This window comes from Garra rufa, chromosome 3 (assembly GCF_049309525.1).
Source record: "Garra rufa chromosome 3, GarRuf1.0, whole genome shotgun sequence".
Taxonomy (NCBI): Eukaryota; Metazoa; Chordata; class Actinopteri; order Cypriniformes; family Cyprinidae; genus Garra; species Garra rufa.
Genome location: NC_133363.1, coordinates 429,012 through 439,160, shown reverse-complemented (window position 1 = coordinate 439,160; position 10,149 = coordinate 429,012). Strand labels below are relative to the sequence as shown.

Sequence of the window (10,149 nt, the reverse complement as noted above, 5' to 3'; positions counted from 1 at the left end):
ACATTTTACTTTATTTTAATACTGTAAGGTTGCTTTGACACAACTTATTGTAAAAAGCATTGTATAAATAATCTTGACTTTAGTGAATTACCTGTACATTTTTGTTCTTGAAGTTAACTACTTTAATTATGCATAATGTATAAAATCTGCAACTTATAGTCAAACGGTACAAATATTAAAGACATATGGAACAGAAGACAGATTGAAAATAACAATCAGAAAACTCCTTTCAGTGAGTAGATGGGTGGCTCTTAAAAGAGCCTTTGGGTTTGTGAGTTTGATCAGATCTATTTGGAGCTGGTGTACTTGGTGACAGCCTTGGTGCCCTCAGACACGGCGTGTTTGGCCAGTTCACCGGGCAGCAGCAGACGCACAGCGGTCTGGATCTCTCGTGAAGTGATGGTGGAGCGCTTGTTGTAGTGAGCCAGACGAGACGCTTCTCCACCGATGCGCTCGAAGATGTCATTGACGAAAGAGTTCATGATTCCCATCGCCTTGGAAGAAATACCGGTGTCAGGATGGACCTGCTTCAGGACTTTGTAGACGTAGATGGCGTAACTCTCCTTCCTGGACTTTCTGCGCTTCTTTCCTCCTTTCCCTGTGGTCTTAGTGACGGCCTTCTTGGAGCCTTTCTTAGGAGCAGACTTCGCTGGTTCAGGCATGATGCTGCTAGATGATACTTCGACGAATCAGTGACTGCAGTGAGTCTGACAGAGGGATTTATTGACTAACCTATGCTAATTAGCAAAGAAATGTGGAACATTCTGATTGAGTGATTTCACAGACCACACCCATAAACTGGTATGTGATTGGATAACTTAAAATCATGAGCTCAACGACGGCCAATCAGAAGCTGTGAAATGATAGCCCCGCCCACCACTCCATGTTTGAACGATTTCTGCCCACATTATTAAATTTCTTTTGTTTCATTCCCGCTCTTTTTGTTAAGTTATATTCTATAAGAAAGGTCTCAAATATCATATAGAGTAATTTTTAAAAGCCTTATAAACCCAATGAGAGAACTTGGAGAAAAGAGAAAAATAATTTTATTCTCCTTTGCTTGCAATTTCACTTTTGCTTTAACTTAAGTATCGTTGCCATCTGATTACGTTTTCTTTTGATTATGCCGCTTTAACAAAAAAAAAAAAAAAACTAAATGAATAAATGAAAACGCCATGTGAAAAAATAAACATGATCCGAATTTGCGCGCATTATGTGAGCTCTAATCTTGAAAACCGATTTTCGGTTCGAAAATTCACTTGGATCTTTGGTCCAACACACAAGCATTACTTTAGTTGTTATTTATTAAGACGAGCTTATTCATAACATTTACTGTCAGCATTCACCTAAAACACATATCAGCAACATGACTTCAACATTCACTCTTTATGTGACAGAGTGGGTGGCTCTTAAAAGAGCCGTTGGGTTTGTAGTTTATCTCTGATTTAAAGGCGTTTAACCTCCGAAACCGTACAAGGTGCGTCCCTGTCGTTTCAGCGCGTACACAACGTCCATAGCGGTGACGGTCTTTCTCTTGGCGTGTTCGGTGTAGGTGACAGCATCACGGATAACGTTCTCCAGGAACACCTTCAACACACCGCGGGTCTCCTCGTAGATCAGACCCGAGATACGCTTAACACCGCCGCGGCGAGCGAGACGACGAATAGCGGGTTTGGTGATTCCCTGGATGTTATCGCGCAGAACTTTACGATGACGCTTAGCGCCTCCTTTTCCGAGTCCTTTACCGCCTTTGCCTCTTCCAGACATGTCTAAACACTTATTGTTCCACTCAAGCGAAAAAATACAATACGTGAGAAACGCTCATGGAAGGCATTTTACTTTTGCTTACAGGACCTAACTGAAACCATTCCCGCGTCACATGGCGCGCACACACACCCCTCCCACTAAAGTTAGAGCGCGACACCCTGATCATCAATCATTTAATCCCAGCCCTGATCTAGCTATATTTGTACTGTTTCGGTTTAGAAATTAATCTTTTACTAGATTCAGTGAGCTAAGACTTATTAGATCACATCATTTTTACACGTATTTGGTAGATCCTTTTGACCAAAGCAATGTATATATCATCATCTTTGATTTATTAATGTAAACAGATCTTAAATGACAAAGTTGCACATGATCTGTGTAATCACCTTTGTAGTAATTGTAAAATAGGATTCATAAAACGCACAAAGGGAAGACCCAGACAGAATAAATTTAGCATGTAAAGGGTTCATTTCTACTCGTTAATTCCTTCGTTCAGTGTAATTTTGGTGGCTCTTAAACGAGCCTTTGGGGTTTAATGTGGCTGATGCAGCGGCTGCGGGTTTAAGCGCGTTCTCCGCGGATGCGGCGGGCCAGCTGGATGTCTTTGGGCATGATGGTGACTCTCTTGGCGTGGATGGCGCACAGATTGGTGTCCTCAAACAGACCGACCAAATAGGCCTCACTGGACTCCTGCAGAGCCATGACAGCGGAGTATGGAAGTAAAATACTGACAAATGTTTTTGAAGCAAAACAGGGTGCTGTATAGCACTAACTGAAATAAAATGCATGGTATTAACAGTGCTTGCATTTTAAGGTTGTGCAATTCAACATGGGTGGATATTTAGGCTGTGAATTTTTCAAGTGGAAACATAAAATTTCATTTGTAAAATTTTCAATGTTAATAATACAGATTATTTTAAAATACAACTTTCACAATTGCATTGTTTACAATTTCAATATTAAATATTCATATTATTTTAAAATACAAATTTAACAATTGCAGTGTTCAAAATTTCAATACTAAATAATTTCAATACAACCTTTGATACTTGACAGGACATTTCGGTGCGTATTATTTCGCTTCCAAAAATTCAGCGATTCAAATTCGCCAAGCAATTCGATGCTACACATCCGGGTATGGCAGGAAGAGCAATTGAGCATCGATACAAAATCGACGCCTGTTGCTTTCCGCTTCACCAGCAGGTGTTGAAAGCGAGTCTTGCCACCGGTTTTGCCTCTACCACTCATTTTCAGCTATAATCCGAACAATTTATGTAAAATGTGAAGTTGCAAGTCAAAGCACGTCTCTAAACCAATGGGCGACCAGCACTTTCGTTTAAGAGTTATTAAGATTTTAAACCAATCACTGAGCTTCCCTCCAAAGCCAACTCTCCCTCATGCACACTTCTGGCGGAATATAGTTAGAAATGTATCATTATCAACGATTATGATTTAACATCATTCTCAAATCTAAACACATTCAGTTGTGCCCATAAGTTTACACAAATCTGCTAAATGTTAATGTAATTTTATGGTCCCACTCGTTTTGTAAAGATCATGTTTTTAGCTATTTTACTCTCTATAAAGGCATACTTCAGAAAATGATTATGATATTTTAAAGAGGCTATATGCAACTTTTTCACCAACATAAACGTAACAATAGCCTTTTTATTTGACCATTTATGACTCAAACATCTCCTGATGAGCATACTGACACCTTGTCAGCTCACAGTGGGTGCACCTATAAACCTGTATCCTATTTTTCCTATTTTCTGTCGGGTCGGATTTTTCGCGCGCTGTCTGCGGATGTGACGTCAAGCGCGTTCATGTTAAACGTTTCAGATCATCCTGCCACCACCGCTAGTCAGCAATTAGCCTACACTCGCAAGCAGTACAATAGATACAATGGATTGTGCGAATACACAGAAGAGACCCAGGACAACTCTGACACCAACAGTAACTCCACAGAAGACTAAAAAAGTTAAACCCCTGACAAGTGCCTGAAAAAGATTAAGATTGAGAGCGACCGGCGCCGAGCAAGGACTAGAGTGAACATCGGTTTCGCATTTGAGCCTTGGAGGGAGCTCAGATCTCTGTCATTTTGTGACACGTTATCTTCATTTTATGTTACGATTTATAAAACACTCACACTATTCTAAACAAACACTGAAATATACAAACACTATTACTATATAACTCCGAAGCACTACTGTGCATTTTGTTGTGTCATATACTGTTTGAGAAACTAAGTTTGTTTGCAATATATATGTATTTGACTGTTCTTACCTCTGTAAACATAATGTTGACTTCTTTGCAGCGGATGACTTGTGAAGTGTGCACGTACGAGCGCGCGCTGCGAGAGCGAGCAGAAAGGAAGAGCAGTTCCGTTTTTTGACCACAGGTGTCAGTCGCGAGTTTATATTTCAGAAAATTGCATTTAGACCCTTTAATTTGAAAACTGAATTTTTACATAAAATAGGAGATTGTTTAATTGTCAAGCCTTATTTACAAGCAATTGTGGATGAGTATTAATCTGAATGTGAAGTGAATGAATGTGAATGTAAAACAATGTTAGAGAAGGTATGCACATGATTGATCTGACAAACACATATGGTACTGGTTCGATCCACATTTTGGGGCATGGGGAGCATAACTAATGTAGGAATAATAATAGGTATTTGTTGTTTTTATGTTGTTGTCCTGCTGTCTTGTGCCTTTCCTCACATCAATGCTGGCCAATGATCAATGTGTCATCAATCTGGAGCTGAGGCTGGATCATCAATGTAAACTCAAAAAAAGACCCTTAAAGTCCCCACAAGGAGATGTAAGGACAATGGTGCCTTTTATTTTCACTTTTTATTTTAAATTTGAATCTTTTTAATAGCAGGGTGTTCAGTAGTTAAAGGGTGTTCTGTTTATTATTTAGCTGTCTAAATGGATGCATTTCAAAGACTTTTACACAGCTAAATATAAATGCTATAGCCTAATTAAACAGTTAAGGTGACAGAAAGCGTACTGACAAACTTGTTTCCATGTTTAAAGACTTTTACATTCATGTAACACAGTTTTAGTTATCTGTGCTGTACATGTAGCAGAACTGTGTCTTTTTTCTTCATTTGTCCTCATGTTCCTCTTCAGCAGACATCATATGGACGGCGCTCAACACGTTCTGTTCATTGCAGTTCATTCCGTCGTCTCACAACAATCTTGAACAAATGAATCTATCACCGACAGCCCAGTTTTACAGGACCTCCTCATTTGATTGTGCTCGAGTAAACTAAATTAAATTGATTTATATCAACGAAAGAGGCAACACATCTTTCTTTGTTTTGCATCTTCAGGAGTTATAAGCTCCAGGTGTGTCTCAATCACTAGGTGGCGCTCTGTCCACATTTTCAAAAGTAAAGACTGACATAAAAAGGATTTCTGTGTGAAACAGGACACTTTCTGTGTTTGAGCTGATGATAGCCTTCATTATGCCTTCGTCTATTTCTAAAAGGACAGCTGGATTTTAGGCCTTCAGTAATTATGGCATGATTTCAGTCAGAAGCATTGCTTTAGTGAAGCTGTTGGTTTAATTACATTTCTCAGTAGTGAATGACACTAAATGTAAATAAAACAATAAAGGTACAACTGTTCAAATCAGTTCTAGTTTAATATGATAAATGGTCAGACCTCTTTTGCCTGATTGGTTTCAGATATTCACATGAGTAAATAAAGTGAGGATAAAGCAAAGCAAACAAGTTTGACTGCATGTAAGTTGCCCTGCTGTGATGACCCTGTTTTCCTTAGTTTCTTACTCATTTTGTAGATGAGTTTCCCGTGACTGATTTTGCACAGTATATATTTTATAATTATATTATCACAAAAAGTATTTTCACTAGTGTACATTGTTTTAGTCGGTTTTGTATCTGTGACTCCAGTTTGAACAAATTTGGTAAAATGTTGACTGCATGCGAGTGTGATTTAGTTTATGTTTTCTCTAAAACATGCATTTATATGTTTCTGTATAGTGTACCAATATGTGACCCTGGAGCACAAAACCAGTCTTAAGTCGCTGGGGTATATTTGTAGCAATAGCCAAAAATACATTGTATGGGTCAAAATTATAGATTTTTCTTTTATGCCAAAAATCATTAGGAAATTAAGTAAAGATCATGTTCCATGAAGATTTTTTGTAAAATTCCTACTGTAAACCTATCAAAATGTAAATTTTGATTAGTAATATGCATTGCTAAGAACTTAATTTGGACAACTTTAAAGGTGATTTTCTCAGTATTTTGATTTTTTGCACCCTCATATTCCAGATTTTCAAATAGATGTATCTCAGCCAAATATTGTCCTATCCTAACAAACCATACATCAATAGAAAGCTTATTTATTGAGCTTTCATATGATATATATATTAATTTTATTTTGTAAAATTTAACCTTATGACTGGTTTTGTGGTCCAGGGTCACATATATAATGTTAAATTAGAATCATTAAGTTGGATTGATAAAATGGCGTTTAGCTATTTTACATATGTTTCATGTAAAATTATACCTGAATGCATTTGCATTATTTATATTAATCTGGAATGTTTTAAATTTTTTGGTCAAATTAAGGATTCATTTACACTACATTAAAAGTCTAACATATAAATGGACAGGCAGACTAATTATTTGTTCAATAAATGAATTAACAATACAAACAAAATTATTATTATTCTGAAGGAGAACTGTAACATATTATCTTATATCTTATAATATTTTTTTTAGTAGTAGTAATTACAAACGATAAAGTGACTGCGATGAGATTAAAGTCTGTGTGACAAATGCTTTTTTGATGTATGAAATGTTTTGTACAATGTTCTCTTTTATTGTTTTGGCAATACTACATGATTAGAGGATTTTGTTTTCTACACAGAATTGAGTAGAAAGCTGTTTGAACATTACAGTTTTTTTCTCGATTGCTAACACACTATAAATGATTCATTTGGCCCAATTTACCAAACCATTTATACATTTCTAAAAACAAAGACACCTTTCTTTTAACACAATTCACCTGCTTTTATACGTCACATAGTGTTTTCTGCAAAACTCTACACAACACCGCCATCATTTGCACAGGTTTAACCATATTCTCATTTAGAAAATAACAAACTCCCAATATAATTACCTGAAGAATCAGCAAATGAACACAAATAGTACACATTTATCCATGTGTGAACCAGTCAGAATCTCAGGATGATATGAACAAGAGCACAGCTCATTATGTGTTTTGGAAAACGATTGCTGGTAGTAGGAGACAAAGAGGATGAGGAGGAGAAAAGAAAAATGAAAGCGATGAGGTCAAAGGTCATTTGATGAAATGTAAAGCACAATAGTTTGCCATGTTCTTGTGCATGGAATGACAAAGAGTTCAGCCAAATCTTTTTTTTTTTTTTTTTTTTTTACACTTTATATTTTATACACTGTATTGTGGTTATTTCAATATATTCTTGTGTAAAACTGCAAGATTACCACACCAGAAGGTTTTTTGCTGAGGCTGAGGTAGTTGAATCTGGCTCTGACTGAGCTCTAAGATGTGATCCTTAATAGATAGTAAGATGATATACTGTATATAGTATAGAGAGGTTTGGAGAATATACAAAAAAGGATATATGTATATATATATATATATATATATATATATATATATATATATATATATATATATATATATATACATCTCCTATTTTTCCTTTTTTATATATATTCACCAAACTTAGGTGTGGTTTATTTCGAGTATGTGTTTTGAGTGTGTGATTATGTATTTGTTTTTTCTTGCAAAATACTTACTATATACAGTAAACATTCGTGTTTTGTAACTACATGCTGGACACTGTGTTCTCCATTATTAATGTAGTGTCTAATGAATGATCTGTAGTGTGTACAGTATTGACTAAAGTGTGTATGATTTGAAAGCTTTGTTTGGTTTTGAGTACAGGTGAAACGGTGTTGAAGCGATTGCTTGATTTTGTCAGAAGAGTCAGGGGCTCTGTGAATTTAGTTTGAATATTTGGATTTGTGTTTAAGGTTTTGAGAAAATGAGTGATGGTTTCAAAAAGTGTGTTTTAGCAATTCAGAAAAACTGTAATTCCAAAAAATAATAATTTTTTGTGAAGAACAGAGAAGTTAATGTAAGATCATGTCAGAATTTGTAAACTAACAGCTGAAGTCAACGGTTACTGAATCATCACTGTGAGATTTACATCAACACCATTAAATGTTAAATGTGTAAATGGTAATTCTTTTAACATCCAAAATCTCTTAATTTGCAAACACTGTAGATGTTCCTGTAAAGGAGTTAAAAAAAAACAAAATGGATTTTGCTAAGAACCAGATTCATGTTTCACAAGACAAACCTTGCATACTTTTTTTCTGTTTCTACACTCAATAAAACAAAGTTTTCTGTACGGTTTATTAAGCAACAAATATACATAAAAATATACAAACATTTTACAAAAAATAATGTATAAAACTATATGTGTATAAAACTGGAATTACTTCCACGAGCTGCTAATGCACTAAACGCAATGTCCTCTGAAATCATGATAACTCTTACACTGTAGTTTAATAAAGCCAGACTGAGCTTTGGGTTATTTATCGTGGCTGAGGCTTGAGTAAAACACTGTGGGGTTGAAAGTGTCTTTGGGGTAAGGAAGGTCCCGAAGCGATCCGGAGAACGGATAGTCCACTGGGGGCCGCAGGGACATCGCCGGGACAAATCCAGACGTGAGATATGGAGGAATAAAGTTGGGTGTGGAATAAGCGAGTCTCAGCGGAGCGATCGCAAAGCGAGGGTTTAACCCCAACAAACCGTCGCCGCTGAAACAGTTCGTGGAGGAAGCGTGGAGGGGAGAGAAGGCCGATTTGGAGCCGAAGTGTCTCAGTGGAGCTTCTGTGAGGCGGATGGTGGACGATCGTGAGACGGGAAGGTTCTCCGACAGCGGCACGGCGTCTCCGATCGGGTTCCGGACGTCCTGAGAGCTGAGCACCAGTTCGATGGCCTTCACCAAGTCTCCCGAACAGGCCTTCAGCGCCGACTCCAGAGCGTCTCGTTTGACGTGAGGGAAGATCTTTGTCAGAACAGCGCCGGGGTTTCGTCCGGTCGTTTTGGACAGCTCTTCTTCTTTGGGTTTCTCCAACTCACCGCTCGACTCCAGATCCGAGGACGAAATATTTTCCGACAGATGATCCGATCCGGGAGACGCGCTGTCGTTTAACGGGTCGCTCTTTTCCGACGGCGGGGTCAGCGCAGGTGTGTGTGGGCCGAACAAAGCCTGATTCATCAATCCGCTGAGAACACTGCACTTGTTTAGGTTTTTCTCTGCAAAAATAAAACATAAATAGTGTCAGTGAAACGGAAGCCGATCTCATGGTGTTCTTCAGCGGCATTCACACTGTAACTGTGCAAGTGGTTTCTGATCTCTTTAAAGCTGGAATACACTACTATAAGCCTCTCTTTCTCACTACTAAACCTATGAATCTCCCTCATTATTCATGCTAAGTGGCATATGGACCAGCAGATGTTCTCTTTAAACATATAATGACCTATAAACAAAAGCCAATTAAATACATTTAGCATGAAACGTAAAACGGACTCAATGCGAATCTACTGAGAAGGACTGATTCGGTTTACAAACTTTTTTAAATGGCACACAGAAACAGCGTCAGCGCTCCTACCGTCTTTGAAAGCGTCCGGACTGAAGGCGTCAAACGGAGCGGCGGAGATGAGCGATGCTCTGGAGACATTCATGCCGCCCTCACTCGCTCCTGCCGCGGGGTAAATCATCTGCAGCTCCTCCTGCGCCTGCTGCCTCCGCAACGCCACCTGCGCAGCCATGACGCGCTGCCTCTCCGCGATCAACGCGCATTTGACGCACGCGCAGTCGCGCCAACGGCAGAAGCGTTTGTGACCCTTTAAGGCCGAAACCACCCCGTGATTCCTGCAACGCGCGCATTTCGGGCTGCGCGGGTAAGTCCTGTCATCCGGCCGAAGGAAGAGCGCGGGGTGCGGCGCCAGGAGAGAGAAGCGCCCGCTGCTTGACTCCATCACTGTGTGTGAGAGAGAGAGAGAAAGAGAGAGAGAGAGCGTGTGTGTTGCTGCTGCTGAAGGTGAATGAGCCAGAGATTTAATGCTGCAGGTGACAAAAGAGAAACACGACACCCGACACGCCCCTAACACACACACACACACACACACACACACACACACCATGTTCATCATCATCAGTTCAACTTTAACTTCTATTCGTTCTTTATTCCGACTATTTTCCGTGTGGGAATGAACACATGGTTTATGTGGCACAAAATCTCTTATAGTTATTTGCGCGTCTTCTTTCTTTACACTCCAGCG

The 10,149-nt window shown here is 38.7% G+C and overlaps 3 protein-coding genes across 3 annotated transcripts; all 3 read right to left on the bottom strand.

Moving 5' to 3' along the window:
- Positions 1 to 232: 232 nt before the first annotated feature.
- Positions 233 to 671, bottom strand: LOC141332518 (histone H2B-like). Its single transcript, XM_073837649.1, has one exon. The coding sequence runs from the start codon at positions 660 to 662 to the stop codon at positions 288 to 290; it is 375 nt and encodes a 124-aa protein (XP_073693750.1). The 5' UTR covers positions 663 to 671; the 3' UTR covers positions 233 to 287.
- Positions 672 to 1,455: 784 nt separating this feature from the next.
- On the bottom strand, positions 1,456 to 1,767 carry LOC141331301 (histone H4). Its single transcript, XM_073836318.1, has one exon. It carries the CDS (start codon positions 1,765 to 1,767, stop codon positions 1,456 to 1,458), a length of 312 nt encoding a protein of 103 aa, XP_073692419.1.
- A 6,622-nt stretch (positions 1,768 to 8,389) lies between these two features.
- LOC141332499 (doublesex- and mab-3-related transcription factor A1-like) lies at positions 8,390 to 9,846 on the bottom strand. The gene is made up of 2 exons (XM_073837634.1): positions 9,477 to 9,846; positions 8,390 to 9,120 (listed from the first exon to the last, which is right to left on the bottom strand). The coding sequence occupies exons 1-2, from the start codon at positions 9,844 to 9,846 to the stop codon at positions 8,390 to 8,392; spliced, it is 1,101 nt and encodes a 366-aa protein (XP_073693735.1).
- Positions 9,847 to 10,149: the final 303 nt, after the last annotated feature.